General features: G+C 38.7%; 1 protein-coding gene across 1 annotated transcript in view; it reads left to right on the forward strand.

The window, feature by feature from the left end:
• LOC128015012 (cytosolic phospholipase A2 gamma-like) overlaps positions 1-20609 on the forward strand; it is a 32321-nt gene that overhangs the window by 1819 nt on the left and 9893 nt on the right. The window contains exons 3-8 of the mRNA XM_052598770.1: positions 4662-4804; positions 4887-5088; positions 13335-13446; positions 13519-13662; positions 15417-15482; positions 15571-15621. Coding sequence (XP_052454730.1) covers positions 4662-4804; positions 4887-5088; positions 13335-13446; positions 13519-13662; positions 15417-15482; positions 15571-15621 — 718 coding nt within the window. The remainder of the gene's footprint in view (positions 1-4661; positions 4805-4886; positions 5089-13334; positions 13447-13518; positions 13663-15416; positions 15483-15570; positions 15622-20609) is intronic.

Here is a 20609-nt window from a genome sequence, read left to right on the forward strand (position 1 = left end):
TAAATTTAGTCATTTTGCAGACACTTTTATCCACAGCGACTTACAATTGGGGAATACATGAAGTGATTCTTTTTAAAGAGGCAAACAGATACAGGAAGTGTTTGGGTAACACTTTAGAATAAGGTTCCATTAGTTAATGTTAGTTAACTACTTTCGTTAACATGAACTAAGCAAGAACAATCCTTCTACAGCATTTATAAGTCTTAGTTCATGTTAATTTCAACATTTACTAATGCATTATTTAAATCAAAAGTTGTGCTTGTTAACATTAGTTAATGCACTGTGAATTACCATGAACTAACAATGAATAACTGTATTTTCATTAACTAACATTAACGAAGATGAATAAATACAGTAATAAATGTATTATTCATTGTTTGTTCATGTTAATTCATACATTAACTAACATTAACTAATGGAACCTTATTCTAAAGTGTTACCAGTGTTTGTAATAACAAATGAGTATAAGCTAGAAAGGGAATGAATAAATAAAGAGAAAGACAAATGTTTTTTTTTTTTTTTTTGCTTGTTTTCTATTTATTTATTTTCATTGGCATTGAAATTCTGAATAGAGGTGGGAAGACCATTCCACCAGCCAGGAATGGGGAACGAGAATGTTCTGGAAAGTGATTCTGAGCCTCCATGATGGTACCATGAGGCATCACTCACTAGAGGATCTCAGACTTCAGGAGGCAATGTAGATTCATAAAAGTGAGTTGAAGTAGAGGGGAGCTGATCCTGTGGCTGTTCTTCAGTATATGCAAGCATCAATGCCTTGAACGATGCGAGCCACAACCTGTCACCAGTACAAGGAGATAAACAGAGGTGTAACATGGGTTCTTTTGGGCTTGTTGAAGACCAGTCCAGTCCAGACCAGAAGACCTTTGGGTTCCTATTTTGTGACCATGATAAATCGATATTTGGATACTATAATAAACTTTATTTTCTATAGCGCCTTTAAAAGTTACATCTCAAAGCGCTTTACCAAGGCATACAGAAAAAAAAATCAATAAAAAACAAATTAACATACATTGAGATTGACCATCAGAGAAACATATCACATATATGCTAACCGGAAAAAAATACATTTTAAGAGGGCATTTAAAAATACTAAGGGATTCAGTGTGTCTGATTTGAGTAGGAAGAGAGTTGCTGGGTTTACTAGTATTGAACCTGATGAGTTAAAACATACTACAGTTTATCCCTTGCTTAAGATGCTGAACATAGATCCTTCTGTTTTAGCCAACTATAGACCAATTTCAAATTTGTCTTTTAATTTTAAAGATCTTAGAAAAAGTAGTTCTGCAACAACTGCAAAACCTTCTGGGTGAAAATACGATATTTGAAGCTTTTCAATCAGGTTTTGTAAAACACTACTCGACTGAAACCGTACTATTTTATTAACTGGTGACCTTGGGAATGATGCTGTGCTAGTGATCCTAGACATGAGTGCTGGCCCATCGGATTCTTTTAGTGCCCCTAAAGAAACCCTAGGCGATATAACCTTATTTGTGAAGCCTTCTGAAAAAAATCTGGTTGTTATCTTTGATGATCGTCTAAAATTTGACAAACAGATCAATTCAGTTGTTAAATCCTGTTTCTTTCAGCTTTGACTACTAACGAAAATTAAACCCATTCTATCTATTAGAAATTATTAAAAAGTAGTGCATGCTGTTATAACATCTAGTTTGGACTACTGCAATTTGATATATGTAGGGATTAGTCAGTCAGCCCTATCTCACTTGCAGATAGTTCAAAATGCAATTGCTAGGCTTTTAACATGCTCCAAAAAACAGGAACACCTTACACTGGTTTTATGTTCGCTAGACTGGCTACACATGCGCTAAAGAGTTAATTTAAAAATTCTTCTTTTAGTGTTTAAATCATTAAACAGTCTGGCTCCTACCTATCTTTCTGACTTATTGACTGAAAACCAGCCCCTCTTCACTATTTGTTTTTAAATCTATGTTGAAACTTACCTTTTTTATTTGGCATTTTGAAACTGATAATTTTCTACTGTACTGTTTTATGGTATACTTTTTAATTGTCTTATTGCAATGTTTTTATTGTTGTTGTTCAACAATTGGACAACCCATGGTTGTGTTTAATAGTGCTATATAAATAAAATTGACATCGACATCTTTCTGATGTTGGGCAATGCAAACCTGCAAGAACAGGAAGTCTTTGCCATCTGGTCTTTGAAGGTCAGCTGCTCATAAAAGATTACACCAAGATTTCTGTCCAAAGTTGATGGGGTAATTGTACAAGAACCTAGCTAGATGGTGAAATCATGCTGTAGAGTTGGAGTGGCAGGGAAGACAAGAAGATTAGTCTTTGCCAGGTTTAGCTGTAGCTGGTGATGTTCTTTCAACCATGCCGAGATGTCCACCAGGCAGCTTGAGATCCGTGCAGCTACCGTTGGATCATCTGGCTCAAATGAGAGATAGAGATGTGTGTCATCAGCATAGCAATGGTAGGAGAAGGTATGTGCCTGCATGATGAGACCGAGTATATATGGAGAAGAGGAGGGGTCCAAGAACTAATCTTTGAGGAACCCCAGTGACCAGCTGATGTGCTTTGGATAACTACCCTCCCCAAGCCACCCTGAAAGACCTACCAGTGAGACAGGATTCAAACCAGCGAAGCGGAATCCCTGTGATGCCCAGTGATGAGAAGGCAGACAGGAGGATCTGATGATATACTGTGTCAAAAGCAGCAGATAGATCCAGCAAAACAAGGACTGATGATTTGGAATCAGCTTTTGCAATCCACAGTACTTCAGTGACTGACAGTAGTGCAGTCTTAGTGGAAAGACCACTCCTGAAACCTGACTGTTTAGCGTCCAGTTTGTTGTTCTGTGAAAGAAAAAATGAAACCTGGTTTAAAAAAAAAGGGTTAAGGGTTTTCACTATGAATGGAAGGAGAGAGACAGGTATGTAGCTATCTGTAAGTGAAATGTTTAATGTAGGTTTTTTGAGCAGTGGGGTTTCCCAAGCCTGATTGAATGCAGTGGGGAAGGTGGCTGTGAAGAGAGATGTGTTGATGATGTGTGTGAGTGCTGGTAAGATTGTAGGAGAGATTGCTTGGAGAAGGTGTGAGGGGATTGGGTCCAGAGGGCAGGACACAATTTACATTGTGTATGATTTACATGTTTGCATACTTTTTATTTGAGTCTTTATTATCATATATAAAATAAATGAATAGTTTAATTTAATAGTTTGAGCTCTTTTGTTACTTGTAACCTATAACTTATTGAAATGGGCAAGTAATTGGGCTCTGTACTTTTCTGTATTAGCTGAGGTACATTTCAGAAAAATATATATATATTATAATTGAATTTATTTAAAGACCGAACACTATTTTGGTAAGTAAACCACTGTTAAATAAAAAAATAAAAAAATTAGTTTTTTCCCCTGCTGTACCTACTATGACTATGATACTAAGCCCACATGTTGGTGTACCGTTAAACCCTTAATATCTGCCTGTCTGATCTTTCTTGAAATGATAAAAAAATGGTGTTGTTGCTGACAAGCATCAAATATTTCCCAAGTCAAAATGTGTGTTTTTCATAATGAGAAAGAACCAAATTGCCTACCCAGATTTACCTAGCCTTATCTCCAAATGACTACAGCCCATTGACTCTCTCTGCCAATGCACTGATGAAATTAATAGTTGGATGTGCCAGAACTATCTTCAGTTAAATAAGGAAAAAACTGAAGTCATTGCATTTGGAAACAAAGATGTGTTCAAGGTGAATGCATACCTTGACTCTAGGGGTCAAACAACTAAAAAACAAGTCAGGAATCTTGGTGTGATTCTGGAGACAGACCTTAGTTTCAGTAGTCATGTCAAAGCAGTAACTAAATCAGCATACTATCATTTAAAAAACATTGCAAGAATTAGATGTTTTGTTTCCAGCCAAGACTTGGAGAAACTTGTTCATGCATTCATCACCAGCAGGGTGGACTATTGTAATGGGCTCCTCACCGGCCTTCCCAAAAAGAGCATTAGACAGCTGCAGCTCATCCAGAACGCTGCTGCCAGGATTCTGACTAGAACCAGAAAATCTGAGCATATCACACCAGTCCTCAGGTCCTTACATTGGCTTCCAGTTACATTTAGGATTGATTTTAAAGTACTTTTACCTGTATATAAGTCACCAAATGACCAAGGACCGAAATATATTGCAGATATGTTCACTGAATATAAACCAAACAGAGCACTCAGATCACTAGGATCAAGTCAGTTAGAAATACCAAGGGTTCACACAAAACAAGGGGAGTCCTCCTTTAGTTACTATGCTGCCCGCAGTTGGAATCAGCTTCCAGAAGAGATCAGATGTGCTAAAACACTAGTCACATTTAAATCTAGACTCAAAACGCATCTTTTTGGCTGTGCATTTACTGAATGAGCACTGTGCAATGTCCGAACTGACTGCACTATATTTTCACTGTTTTATTTAATTTTTTATATAAAATCATTTTCTAACTGTTTTTAAATCTTTTAATCAATTTTAAAAGTTTTAAAATTGCTTGTTTTATTTTTGTTATTATTTTTCTTCATGATTATTTTACTTTCTTTTATGTAAAGCACTTTGAATTACCATTGTGTACGAAATGTGCTATATAAATAAACTTGCCTTACCTTGCCTTGCCTTTCAGGATAAAGTGCCTCACTTTGCATTACTTGGTTCTGGAGGAGGACAAAGAGCCATGGTGGGTTTGCTGGGATCCCTGGATCAGCTTGATAAAGCAGGTCTTCTGGACTGCATCCTTTATCTGAGCGGAGTCTCTGGATCCACCTGGTACAAACCCTGAGAAACCACAAACACAGAGATTGAATTGGGTTGAATGTTAAAACTGAGAGCAGTATGTTCTTCTCTGAAGGTGCATGGCCTCCTTATACCAAGAACCAGACTGGTCCACCAAACTAGAGACTGTGAAGGACAAAATCATCAGGAGACTCAGCGGTCCAGGAGTCAGCTGGGGAGACGCATTTGCCAAACTGAAGAAATATTACTATGAGAAAGACCACTTCAGCTTGACTGACGTCTGGGCAGTGATGGTCGTCACAGAATATGTAAAAGAGGTCTGTAACTACTCATAAATATTCACTATCCACTGCTGTAGGAAACATACATGAATTGGGATCTTAAGTCTGTTTTATTCCTTAATGGCAACAAACTGTAGAAAAACAGTTATTTGCTGGGAGCACCATTGACACTAAATAACTGTTTTTCTACAGAAAAACCTTTTCTACACATTGTTGCCGTAAATTAATTACAGTTCCCTTTCGAAGGAACTTCGAACTGCGTCCTCTAGGGGGGCGCTTTGGGGAATACCTCGTCGTGACCCGTGTCTGAAGCATACATTGAAAAAACACCAACTTGTTGGCCGGTGACAGCCTCCGACGTCACTACCGGCGCGACTATAAATCAGCACCGGGAGAGCACGTCATTATCTTCTTCATCTTTACAGACTGTTTTGTTTGAAGCATGCATCTGAAAGAACCGGTAAGGGCGATCTTTCTCTGTTTATCATGGCGACAACTAGCAAGCGTTAAGACGATGTGTGCATCCGTGTCGGCGTTATTTGACACCCGATGAAACACGCAATCTTTGCGTCAATTGTTTGGGTGAAGAGCAAGCACGCAAGGTCTTTGAGGAGGCAATCTGCGTGCATTGTGAGTGTTTTTTTAATGGAAAAAGCTTCGCTCTCGTTCGTCTCTCTTCTGAAAGAAAAAAAAGGCAAGCCATCTGCTTCCCGCGGTTCAGGATCTGTCCAAGCTGAGGCGTGGAAGAAAATGAGCTCGTGAGAATACAGGTGGATCTGTCTGAATGGTTTAAAGAGGGATAAGGGTTACGCGCTACGCTACGCAGAGACGGAGTTCTCTGTTTTTTCCCCAGAGCGCTCCAGTATTGTTTCCATAAATCGAGTTGATGACTCTCAATCATACTGTTTTGAGATGCAATATTCCATCTATGAGCTGCTCTATCAGAGTGCCACGAGAACCCCTCCTTAGAACAGTATTTGAAAATCCATGCTATGGTAAGTTTGCACGCTAGTATTCTGCGTTCTTTCTAAAATCCTACATGGTGAGGGCTTCGGCCGGTTGCTTCGTGCCTTTCCTTGAGTTCTTGAGTTGGTAAAAGCCCCGTTCATCTTGGGCGCCACTCCACCTATGTATCCTCGGATACCTATCTAAACAGGGTGTTGCTGATAGAGATCTGTTGAGACAGCTCTTTCAGCAAGCTTATGCGTAAGTTAGCGGTAGCCCCTTTGTGACAGGCAAGACTTGGTACAAATGATAGGTTCTTAGCCGTATCCCTTTAAAGGAATCTTTCCTGATTTCCGAGCTGAAGATTCTTCAGCTCTACCCTGGGCTGAGGCCCTAACAATTAAGTTGGGTATGTAGCTTAGGCCTTTTGGCCGTAAGGGGTACTGTCCCAGACAGCCGTCTAAACGTCCCAGGGGCAACTCCCATGGAAATGGTAGAGTTGGTACTTAGTGTTTGCCATGATTCTGGCCTGCATTCCACTCAGCATGGTGGCGTTGGTATACTGTTCCCCAAAGCGCCCCCTATAGGATGCAGTTCAAAGTTCCCTCGCAAAGGGAACTGTCTCAGGTTACGTATGTAACCATAGTTCCCTGAGTAGGGAACGAGATACTGCGTCCTCTAGCTCCCTGCCATGCTTCGGACGCAAGCTTCAGACGAAGAAGATATGATGTGCTCTCCCGGTGCTGATTTATAGTCGCGCCAGTAGTGACGTCGGAGGCTGTCGCCGGCCAACAAGTTGGTGTCTTTTCAATGTATGCTTTAGACACGGGTCACAACGAGGTGTTCCCCAAAGCGCCCCCTAGAGGACGTGTCTCATTCCCTACTCAGGGAACTATGGTTACATACGTAACCTGAGACAGTTTATTACTGTTAAATTAAATTTCATGCAGATTTTTTCTTAAATCTTTAAATCTTTACTTAAATTTTTAACCCTTTAAACCCCACAACAAAATCATCAGTTTTAAATGAACATTAAAATGTTTGCACACTAAAGAGTGTTAGAGAAACACTCAATCAGTGAAGTTAATGAGATAATTCTGTGATTACCTAAGTGATGATTGAGCATTAGAGATGGACAACTGATGATAACAAGCAGAATCACAGAACAAAAGAGAAAAACAAAAACTACAACTGACTTCAGCCAAAGCCTTAGATGAATCTACTGAAATAAAATACATTAAATCTATCAAGATCTGATTAAACAACTGCTAAAAAAGCTTCACCAGCTTCACATTAGTAACCAGTCTGACTTTGTTTCTTTCATATGTCTACAGAAGATCTTATTGAGAGTTACAGATGTTTAATGTTGTTTTACTAACATGATCGAGATCAGTGTTTACTGTACATTTGTTGGGCTCTTCAACCGTGACTTTTTAACATTAATGTTTTTTTGTTTGTTTGTTTTGTTTTTGTTTTTTGGCCTGTTGTGACAATGAACTTGTATTGAATCAGCTCAAAGGGGAAACATGAATAATCAATCATTATCATTTATGATTAATTATAAATATTTAGATCCACTGTAAGTATTTATGTGACCTCTCAGTGTCAAATGGTTGTCAATTCTAAGAATGTAAATTTTCTGGCTAGGGAATATAACTTTCTTACTGCACAATACTACTCTGCAAATCTGCATGATTGGGGACTTCAGTTATGAGCAAACAATGAACAACCTCAAGTGTGATACAAGTAAGATTTTATTAACTACATTAACATTTCGTCCCCTTGGAATTATAAGGTTCTATCTGCATTCTGAGCAGTTTTGAGATATTGAGCTTCAAAGTTTTTGTGTTCCATAGACTTCTGTAGATAGAACCTTTTTGTTTTTTCAATAAAAAATCCCAAAATGTACACAACTTAAAATAAAACATCACATAATGTAAATAAATTGTCACAGAATAAGAATATGTGAATAACTCAATTTAAAACTTTAAAACTTTAGTTAGTGTGTAATGTTGTTGTTAGAGTATAAATAATATCTGTAAAATTCTAATGCTCAAAGTTTAATGCCAAGTGAGATATTTTATTTAACAGAATTCGCCTACAAAAAACAACCTGTTTTGGCTACATCCCTCTAGTTCCTGCAGTAATGACATCACTAAAACAGTTGTTTGACTAACCAACAAAAAAGGGGGCGTGGTCTTGTTGCACTCCGATGGAGAAGAGGAAGACTTGCGTTTTGTTTGTCGCCATGTCGTCGAAATGCTGTTATTTTTATCTCGGAGTCCAATCATCTTTGTTTGGCCTTCCCAGGGACGCTGTACTTGGAGATTCATGGTAACAATTTTTGTTTAACTCAGTTCCCGAAAAATTATAATCCACATGTAAAACTATGTGCAGCACGTTTTGCTGAGGACTGCTTCCTCAATCTTAATCAGTTTAATGCCGGATTTGCACAAAGATTATTCTTGAAAGATGGAGCAGTTCCCTCTTTGTCTGGAGAAGGCGTTGTTTATGGACCACAACCGGTAATTGTATTTTATTATTTAAGTTTGTGCGTTTAACAGTTTCTGTAACTTATTACACAAAGGTCAACGCTGTTTAGCTTTGCTAAATAGATGTTCGATAAAAATCGAATGCGATTTTCATGCGCATCTCGTCAGTAAAAACACTCCTATGATCATAAGTACATCTCCAGCACGTGCGTTCTTATACTGTCTATGGTTCAGGGTTATTCAGGATTGCCAGGTTTTCAAAACAAATCCTACCCACTTGCTTCTCAAAACTAGTCCAAAACTAGCCCAATCACGTTTCCAGGAGGGCAGCGTGCACTCAGCTGCTGTCGAATCACAACACAGGAACCGCTGGCCCAATCAGAACTCGTTACGTATTTCTGAAGAAGGGACTTTATAAAACAAGGAAGTCATCAGCCCGTTTTTATGACAGTGAAAACAGCGGTATACAGATAGGTGAATTGTGTGAAAAATACTGTGTTTTTTTACACGCTGAACATGAACACATGTTATATTGCACACTGTGAACACAATCAAAGCTTCAAAAAAGCACAAAAAACGGGACCTTTAAGGCTCTTAGCTCTGCGTCTTCTCCTTAAATCAGAAAACTGAACATCACAAAATATGCTACTAAATCTCTAGACAAAAACAGAAGCAAAAATACCAGCACATTGTAAGCATTCAAGAAAATAAGTGGACAATTCAGTGGCATAATTTATCATGCTGCAATGCATGCTGGGAGTCACAAATGAGTTTTGTCCTTTGATGGTACAAAGCACGCCTTGCATCATGAAGTGTGTGATTGTCACCATTTTTGTGTTTCATATGCTGATTGTTGATGTCTCTCTTTGAGTGTTAAAGACATTGTAGTAAAAATGTTTTAAACCCAAACTGTTTTTCAATCAATGATCAATTGATCAATGATCAATTTTCAACTGTAACTCTCACAAGAGAAGCATACACAGTCCTCTCAAACAACTAAGATCCAAATGAATCCAGCAACACTAAGTCTATTCAATTATAGATATTAGGAACAATCAGCATCCCTTGACCAAACACAAAAATTTTGCTATAACAGATGTACCTTAAAGACACAGTTATAGCATTCAAACAAATACTAATGATACAAGTAAAGGGTCAGGAGCGCAACTAAAGCAAACACTGATGTCCACAATGGTAGCATCAAACAAAATAATTAAACATCATCATCTAAATCGCTGAAACTCTCAATAAGATTGTCAGTCTGGGGTGCATTTCCCAAAACCATAGTTGCTAACCTGTTAGCAGCTTAGATGGTTGGCAATGGGAAATTGCATTGCAACCAACAAAATTGCTAACTTAGATAGCAACTATGGTTTTAGGAAACGCACCTCTGGTTAGTAATGTGTGAAGCTGGTAAAACTGTGTGTTTATTATTTAAATCTTCAGTTGATTTCATCTAAAGCTGTGGCTGAAGTCAGTTGTAGTTCTTGTTTCTCTTTTCTTCAATGATTCTGCTTGTTAACAGCAGCTGTTCATCAGTGTCTGAATTCACTCATTAGTTTTCAGGTTGAATATATTAGTAAACTCATGTAGGGAATTTTGAGGGTGTAGGGTGTGATTTGAAACACAGCCGCTGAGTGTCAACTTTGAATGCTGTTAATTAACAATATACGGCAGCATATATTTCTCGAAAATGACAAATATTATCCAGAATGCACTATTCTCATGGAAAACAGCTTGTTACTGTCAAAATGTTTACATTTTCTACAGCCATTTTTAACAGTGTATTGGTTATATTTTTTTATATTCGTTTATATACATTTTCCCCTTCATTTCAATCTCTTAAAGTTCTGATAATAGCATGAATGCTAGTCATGTAAATCAAGCTTTGATTATGCTGAATGGATTTTTTGCTGGAATGCATTTTAAATTAAACATATTTCATTTTATTTCTGCTAATTAATAGACCATAATTATAAATACTATAGTGTTTCTGCTAAGTTCAGAGTTTGGCTATATACCGGCTAAAGACAAACAGGCTTCACACAGGTTGCAGTGAGAACACACAATCATTTGTTTATTGGTACAGGTGCAGATGCATGCAAGTAAGCAGTTTTAACATCCGTCTGATGGAGAATTAAATTCTCCTGAGCAGCTTTCTGCATCAACACTCTCACACTGGTAAGGTTAGCAGTAGGAGAAAGTTTCTCCATAATCTACATCCAACTCCTGACTATACCCCTTGGCGACATAGTGAGCCTTATATTTGTCAGATCCATCAGCATTGGTTTTAATAGCATACACCCATCTACCCCCACTGCTTTCTTGCCCTCAGGTAGGTTGGTCAAAATAAATGTGGTGTTATCCCTTAGTGATTTCATCTCCTCATCCATTGCATCTATCCACTCCCTTGAGTTGGATGAAGTCACAGCTTCTCTAAAAGTCTGAGGTACATTGGAAACCATCCTATAGGAATAATCAATGCTGATCTGTACCTGATCACTCTCCACGCCATAGAAATCTGGCCACCTTCTTTCTCTACCAGGGTATCTCCTCTCTCTACTCAGGGTATCTGGAGAATGTGATTCTGGCTTAACCTCAGCTGACTGTAGGCTTATCTGGTTTGGGCCTAGCCTATTCTCTAGAATGTCACATTGCTTGGGTTTATCAGAGTCAGGTCTGGTTGTGCTATAACGCATATCAATGTCATCATCATCAGACACGTCATCAGTGTCTTGTCCCTCAATGTTGGACCTAAACCTCACCAACCTGGGTTTCATCACCTTTCTACTGTCAGGATAATAGACCATATAGGTTGGGCTGTTCTTATCATATCAAACAAAGATGCCTTTGTCAGACCTTGAGTCTAGCTTCTTCCTGTCCTGCCTATATGTAAAACACACCGTAACAAACTTCTGCATCCTGGACATATTGGGTTTCCTTCCTGTCAGCATAAAATAAGGTGTCTGTTTGGTGCGGTTGTTAAAACATCTATTCCTCACCACCGCTGCGGTCTGGACCGCCTACGGCCATAGCTCCTTGGGTAACAAAAAGAGTTCTCCAGTTACGCTCAGCAGTTCCATTCTGGTGTGGTGAGTATGGTGCTGATGGTACGATTACCCTGGCTGTAAGCTGTTGATCACACTGACATTTTCTTGCCTTGTGTCCTCTCTGGCCACAACGGAAACACTCAACGCCCCCACTTTCAGTGCTCCGCACCCTTACACCTGCTGGGGCACTGGCCTTCCTTGAATTCGCCTGGGCCCCCATTACATTGTCTTCAGCCACAGCTGTGCGCATACCTTCAGTGCTCTCATAACTCCCCAATTTTGTCTTAAAATCTGCAAAAGAAAGAGTCTCAGCACTTTGAGTAACAAAAATGGAAAAAGGCTTGAATGATTCTGGCAGCCCCTTCAAAACCATTGCAACTAATAGTCCATCACTCAATACTTCTCCAGCATTCCTCAGCGCTGTGATTGAAGTCTCAGCGTGAATGACATAGTCAGTCACACTCTCACCACTCAGCTTTTGCAGGGAAGTCAATTCTGTGTAGAGACTCACAATGCGGGGCTTACCCTTACCAGCATAATAGTGCCGCAAGATCTTGAGTGCTCCATGCCCGTCATCCGCAGCCTCTCGCATGACCAGGGACAAACTTTTGTCATCGAGGAATTGGATCAGTTCAGCATATGCTTCAGCATTCTTTGATCCACCCTCAGCCAGTGCGCCTGCATCCGCACCCACGGCGGGCCCATTCAAAATGATGTCCTTCAATTTCTGCAACCGTAGATGGCCCAAAAACTTTGTCTCCCACAGTTCATAATTCTTTTCGTCTCCGTCGAACACAAGACGAGACCAACGTGAATTTGTCCTTTTGCTCATGGTGCTGGTACTCCAAACCTTGAGACGCTAATTTAAATGTGCAAACTATCTCCTTACTCACGCCGTATCTGCACAAACGTCAGCGTATCTGGGCCCATAACCTGTTAAGTTCAGAGTTTGGCTAGATACCGGCTAAAGACAAACAGGCTTCACACAGGTTGCAGTGAGAACACACAATCATTTGTTTATTGGTACAGGTGCAGCTTAAATAGAACATCACATGGCATGGACACATGACAAACACACCTGAGAGGAACCCACAATAATAATTGGGGGCATACTCATTAACCATACTCATTGAGGAATTAATCATTCACATTTTCACATTTCACGTTTCATTTGTAAATAATAAAATAACATGCTCATTTATCATCACACATGGGAATAAATACAATCATAACGTCAAAACTTTATTGGCATACTTCTGAGACAAATAAGCGTGTTGTGACAATCAGTTAATGGGCTTTCGAGACTGTTGGATGGATAAAAATGTTTTCTTGTAGGCCTATTTTATATCATGCACTTTATGTACAGTATTTTATTTATTCATGATAAACGTGAATGCTGACGATCCCACGTAATATAGTCAGCCTATAATTTAATAGTCAAATAATTTCTATAATAAATAATATAATGATTTTTTTATTCAAAATAAAATATTAATGAATCCATCTCTGATAATCAAGGTTGCTATGGTCACACAGGTTTGTTTACACATTAAACTACTGGCCGCGAGAAAAATATGTCTTTCCCTCAACATAAGTCATGGCCACGAGAAATTGCTGTCAATTCCCTCAACATCTTGAGGCCACGACATAAGGATGTCGTTACCTTGACAAAATGATGATTGTGGCCACGACAAAACTAAGTGGACTGAACGTCACCTTAGAGGCAACGTACTTATGGACCCTATTATATAGGTTTCTCTGAGATGTTATAGCTATATATATATATTCTCTTCAGATTGACGAACACACACTCACAGAGAAGCAGAACCAGCACAGTGAAGACTTGTTTCCAATCTACACAGTGATTGACAAGCAATGCAAACAGAGTAAGGAGGAGAAAGGTCTGTGTTGGTGTCTGAAAAAATTAAAGTGAGGTAATGTGCTTGTGTCAGCTGTTATATGGAGGTGTTATCTGTCAGCAGATGCCTGGTTTGAGATCAGTCCACATGAAGCGGGTTATTCTCTCACTGGAGCATTTGTGAAAACATCCAGCTTCGGCAGCCAGTTTGACAGTGGCTCAAATACAAAACCTCAGCCTGAAACAGACATGCTGTACCTGCAAGGTAACGAACTCTGTCACAGGAGAGCTTAATAATATTTGCAAAATTACAGGTATAGAAATGTTAAAAATCATATAATTTTAACATCAGCAATTTTTACAACATAAAACTTCCCAATTCAGAAAAGAATATATATATTCTGAACAAATGACAAGTTGAAGTATAAAAAAAATGTGACGTGACATATAGCCAAGTATTGTGACCCATACTCAGAATTCATGCTCTGCATTTAACCCATCCAAAGTACACACACACACACACACACACACACACACACTGTGAACACACGCCCGGAGCAGTGGGCAGCCATTTATGCTGCAGCCCCCGGGGAGCAGTTGCGGGTTCAGTGCCTTGCTCAAGAGCACCTAAGACATGGTAATGCCGGCCCGAGACTCGAACCCACAACCTTAGGTATTTCCCAGAGGGGTGTCCAAACTCGGTACTGGAGGGCCAGTGTCCTGCACAGTCTAGCTCCATGTTGGCTCAACACACCTGCTGAGAAGTTTGTAGTATGCCTTAGACCTTAATTAGCTGGTTTAGGTATGTTTAATTATGAAGCTAAACTCTGCAGGACTCTGCCCTCCAGGACCGAGTTTGGACACCCCTGCATTATACAGGTGCTGGTCATATAATCAAAATATCATCAAAAAGTTGATTTATTTCACTAATTCTATTCAAAATGTGAAACGTGTATATTATATTCATCCATTAAACACAGAAAGATATATTTCAAATGTTTATTTCTTTTAATTTTGATGATGATAATTTTTTTGATTAATTATAATGATTTATGAGAGCCCAGGTTGTTCTGATAGTGGCCTTCAGCTCTTCTGCATTCTTGGGTCTGGTATATCGTATCTTCCTCTTCACAATACCCAAATACTGGCCAATTGAGAACAGGGATACCATTGTCCTTAAACAAGGTACTGGTAGCTTTGGCACTGTGTGCAGGTGCCAAGCCCTGTTGGAAAATTAAATCTGCATCTCATAAAGTTGGTCAGCAGCAGGAAGCATGAAGTGCTCTAAAACTTCCTGGTAACCCATGTCTTGCATACGTCTGTGTGTAGTGGTTCTTGAAGCACTGACTCCAGCTGCAGTCCACTCTTTGTGAATCTCCCCCACATTTTTGAATGGGTTTTGTTTTACAATCCTCTCCAGGGTGCAGATATCCCTATAGCTTGTACACTTGTTTCTACCATATCTTCTCCTTCCCTTCGCCTCTCTATTAATGTGCTTGGACACAGAGGTCTGTGAACAGCCAGCCTCTTTTGTAATGACCTTTTGTTTCTTGCCCTCCTTGTGCAAGGTGTCCATGGTCGTCTTTTGGACAACTGCCAAGTCAGCAGTCTTCCCCATGATTGTGTAGCCTACAGAACTAGACTGAGAGACCATTTAAAGGCCTTTGCAGGTGTTTTGAGTTAATTAGTTGATTAGAGTGTGGCACCAGGTGTCTTCAATATTGAACCTTTTCACAATATTCTAATTTTCTGAGATACTGAATTTGGGATTTTCCTTAGTTGTCAGTTATAATCATCAAAACTAAAAGAAATAAACATTTGAAATATATCAGTCTGTGTGTAATGGATGGATATAATATATAAGTTTCACTTTTTGAATCGAATTAGTGAAATAACTTTTTGATGATATTCTAATTATATGACCAGCACTTGTACATATATATAGCATATTTTGTTTTAAAATTATGTTTTTGTTTAATTAATTCTAAACGCTTTTAAACAGGAATGTGTTTTCTGCAGCTCTTTGTGGCAGTGCTGTAGCTGATGGAGACGAGAATAAGAAAATCCTCTGGCAAAAAATAAAAGGTGAAGTGGCATTTTAAGATTCACTTCTGCCTGAAGTAAATCATTTCATTATAATGTGAACCCTGATTAAATCTGACTTTCTCCCCAGATTTCTTTAAACATTTATTACAGTTGGAGATGTTTGAGGAAATTATGGAAGGTAAAGCATTTCTTTGCATTACTGCATTCATTTATGGATACATTTTATCTTTTGGGTCTTTCTTAAGCCTAAGAAATTCGTAAAAACACCTGCACGACTGATCTTAATATTACGGTCTGTTTCCCAAAAGCATCATAACTTAAGTAGCACTTGAAAATCATAGTAGATCTAAGAATGCTCTGGAGTAATCTCAAAGCACTAAGTGCATCGTAGGAAGACAGATTTATGCGGTCACCTGCAGGACATTCGGAAGATTGCACCTTTAACTTTATACTAGTGTAATGTGATAATAATCTTATAATCTAAGGATTTGATTGTGCTTTATAGTACACTTTATTACGGAACCCTGCACATGACATGCAGGAAAAAATATAAGGCTAAATCATGTGCACGATTTACTAATTCGTTCCCTCAATGTACTAAAACGTGCACATGATTACTATTGCATTCCCTCGATTTACTATTGCGTTCACTCGATAAATAAATTGTGCAGACATAGAACGTAACAGTAAATCGAGGGAACGCAATAGTAATCGTGTATTGGGGGATATATAAAGACTGGGGGATAAAAAAATCTGTCAATGACTTGTTGACATGAAAACCAGCCATGTATTGGACCCGGAAATAATGTATATTATATAGTATTGTATAAAGTATAATATTATACACTATAATATAATATTATATAATGTAATATAATGTTGTATTGTAGCCTACTTATTATATTACATTATATTATATTTCCTACTAGTCATTTTACAAAAACGTTTGTTAAAGTTTCACGTGCATTTACCAAAAATGCACTAAAAGTAATCGCACATAGCTGTGCTTGTCAAGCTGTGCTCTCCGTTTGAAAAAAGGGCTGAAATCCTACCTAATAGAATGGCTCATAATTAGTTCACAATCAGTTATTGAAATGTTAACCTAATGCTGCATTCCAAACAACTTGAATATAATATTATTTTATATTATGGTAAAGTGTATAATATACTAGCCTACTCTACATCATAATATATATATATATATATATATATATATATATATATATATATACATGTGTGTGTATGTGTATATATATATATATATATATATACATATATGTGTGTGTGTATGTGTGTGTACACACACACACACACACATATACACACATACAGTCTTGGCCAAAGATTTCAGGACCCTTGGCAAATATGATCAAAGAATGCTGTGAAAATTCATCTGCATTGTTAATCCTTTTGATCAATTTTTTTTTTTTTATCACAAAAATGTATCCTTTCACTGGATAATAAGAATTTAAAATGGGGGGAAATATCATTATGAAATCCAAATGTTTTTTTCTCTAATACATTATGCCCACAATTAAGGACATCATCTTATTCAATAGTTTTTTTGCCAGTTTCAAAGGGCTACATTTTCTTCTATAATAGCTGATGAGGCTAGAAATCACTCCTCTCATTTTCCGTAGGGTTCAGGTCAGAGGTCTGGAATGGCTATAGCGGAAGCTTGGTTTAGTGCTCAGTGACCCATTTCTATGTTGTTTTTAAGGTTTATGTATGAAATTGTACAGTTGGAAGCTCAAAACATGGCCCATTAGAACATTTCTAACAGAGTCAGTCACTTACTGACTTATTATCTGTTGCTATTTGATAGAATGCATGATGCAATGTACTGTATCTAAACAAGATGTCCAGGACCTCCAGCAGAAATATAGGCCCACAACACCTAAACAAAATAATCTTGAGTGTTTGCTGCTAAAAAAGCTCATTCTTAGTTACATCTGACCATAGAACCCAGTCATATTTAAAGTTCCAGTCCAGTCAGATAAGTGAATATGCTGGAGTTTTTGGATGAGCTAGGATAATTTTTATTGAAACGCTCTGACCCAGAGACTTAACTATTTTCTGCAATTCTCCAGCTGTGATCCTTGTATAGTCTTGTGTAGTCAAACCGCAAATGCACAGATGTTCCATCTGATCAAACGCATGAGCTGCACTGTGAGGACAGCCTGCACCCAGCCTGCACCCAAAGCAACATCGCACAAATCCAAACCCTAGTCTGGCTAAAACATATACATCCCCACTTTAATGGAGCATGTATACTAGCAACAACATCAGCCCAACAGCTAGGTACATACCTCCTAGAGAGATGCGCGCTCACCCAAACAGAAGTGATTAAGGTGTGCAGGATATTATGCAGCGTCCTGTTAAAACGTTTGCACTACCCATTGCCAGTGGTATGGTGTAGTGTGGGACTTCTCAAACTGATAAAGATTACAGAGCTGTTGTATTAGGGAAGACTCAAAACTGCTGCTCTGGTCAGAATGAATGTGACCAGGGCAGCAAACTTATCATCACCTTTATTTATATAGTGCTTTAAACAAAATACATTGCGTCAAAGCACTGAACAACATTAATTTGGAAAACAGTGTCTCAATAATGCAAAACGACTCCACCACCGTTTGTAGAACGACTCCACCACCAGTATGTGGGCCACAGTCTCAGCTCGCTGATCTCGGGTGGGAACTACAAGGGTGTAAAGACATAAAACTTGGTAAAGACATCAGTCATCATCAAGACACTTTCCAGCCCCGAGCGAGATGATTCCATTAGAGTAAAATCAATGGCCAAGATCTCATTTGGCCTGGAGGCTAAAAATAATGACCCATAAAGCTGCGGGCAACCTGCTGCGTATCCTTGGCGACCTGACACCTTTCGCACTCCTGACACCACTGGGCTACATCAACTGTCAAGTCTGGCCAGTAGAAGCGCTGCCACAGCAGCTCAGTGGTCCGCTCGACCCCTTGGTGCCCATGTCCCTGGTGCACTTGTGTCAAAATGTCCTTATGCAAGACAGCAGGAAGAACTACCTGGAGAATCTCTTCAACGCCATTAGAACGAAACACCTGACTATGCAAAACCCCCTCTTTCTCCAGCAACTGATCCCACTCACGCAGTATGACCAGGGCAGTCAGCGTGAGGGAAGCGGAGCACAAGAAGGGGCACGTTCCCCATCACAATCTACAGCAAAATGACCAGGCTTTTGACACCTTCTACATCTAACAGGCCCCTGCTGGGGAGGTTGACTCCACGACTGAGGGGTCTGCTATTGGACAAAAATTTGTCCAAGTTTAGTTAACTGTTCTTGTTGGCATTTCAGCATATCCCTCAACTCAGCCAACTCTGAATTCCAAGGTGAACTACTCACACCAACAAATGGATTCCCTTGCACCCATATTGAATTCCATGAGCAGAGGGAACAGAATGACTTCGGGCCCTTGTGCTTCCCTCTCTCTACCATCTAAGGGCATCGCTACGGATCTCCAACAATGTTAACGTAGGTTAATAATGTATCAACTGTTTTAATTAAAAAACATTCTCGGCAAACTTGGTCTTGCAGTAAAATATGTGTATTTTGCATACCATGCGGCGATCGTTGTTTCATTTGCTCAAGGAGACCCACCAGGACAAGGTAGAACTCCAACAAGCTCTCCCCCTCCCATTGTTTTCTCGAGAAAAAGGCCTCCTGCAATGAAACGTGACTGTACACAACCATACAGTTCCTGTAAAGCTAAAATAATTCTGTCTGGGTCTTTATGCTCTACCTCTGGCTGGTGCTTAATCTCTTCCCTGGCCTCTCCTTCTAAGTGTTCAAACAAGTAGAATGCCTTATCGGCATCAAAGAGGTGACGAGCACGCATGCAAGCCTGGGCCTCCTCAACCCAGTCCTCAATGCTAAGGCCAACCCGGCCATTCAATTTTTGGCACATCCGGTCTTGTGGTATAAAAAACAAACCATTCTGGTAAGGTGACATCAACATCACTGGGTTGCGAAGGAACAGAGGGCGTAGACATGTCCTCTTCCAGGCAGTTTCGTAACATTTTATGTTGATTGGAAATTCTTAATTATTGCCCTGATGGTGGAAATGGGAATTTTCACTGCTCTATCTCTTTTCTTAAAGCCACTTCACTGATTTGTGAAGCTCAATTATATTTTGCTGCACATCAGAAATATATTCTCTGGTTTTTCTCATTGTGATAGATGATTAAGGGAATTTGGGTTTTGTTTTCCCTCCTCTTTATATTTCTGTGAAACAGGAAGCCATTGCTGGATAATTTCATGTTTATAATTATGCTGGAGGGCTAAAAATTGTATATATGAATGGGAATATATACTTCAGAGATATTTTACTCATAAGAGATTCTAGGGGTGCCAATAATTGTCCAAGGAGTTTTTGAGAAAAACCTTTATTTCATAATGATATTTGCCCCCATTTTAAATTCTTATTATCCAATGAAAGGATAAATTTTGGGGGGAATTTTTAAAATAAAAGATTTACAAAAGGATTAACAATGCAGATGAAATTTCACAGCATTCTTTGTTCATATTTACCAAGGGTGCCAATATTTTTGGCCATGACTGTATTTACACACACACACAATGTCACTGAAGATTTCTTTTCCCAATCTTTGAAGCATATTTCCTACATTACTTTTTAAAATTATTTCCTTTATAAATTCATAAAAAAGTTATAAAGTGTACAATTAAGTGCAATCAAATCCTTAGCCTATATTATTATCACATTGCACTGGAATAAAATGAAAGTTGTAATCTTCCGAATGTCCTGAAGGTGACCGCATAAATCTGTCTTCTTAAGATGCACTTAGGGCTTTACAATTACTCCAGAGCACTTGTAGATCTACAATGTTTTTCAAGTGCTACTTAAGTTACGATGCTTTTGGGAAACCCTAATATTAAGATCAGTCGTACGATCATTTTTGCAAACTTTTTAGGCTTAAGAAGCTTAATGGAAACGCAGCCTTGTTCGTACATCCTGCTGACAAATACAACATGAAACTCTATAAAGGTGAAAAAACGAAACATGAGCTATATTGATGATAATCTGTAATCTGATTTTAAAGACTGATAGTGTCCCATAATTAATTCTATATCACTTGCTAGTTATAAATATATACTGTAGTAACATTTTCCAA

The sequence above is a fragment of the Carassius gibelio genome, chromosome A5 (genome assembly GCF_023724105.1).
Source record: "Carassius gibelio isolate Cgi1373 ecotype wild population from Czech Republic chromosome A5, carGib1.2-hapl.c, whole genome shotgun sequence".
Classification (NCBI taxonomy): domain Eukaryota; kingdom Metazoa; phylum Chordata; class Actinopteri; order Cypriniformes; family Cyprinidae; genus Carassius; species Carassius gibelio.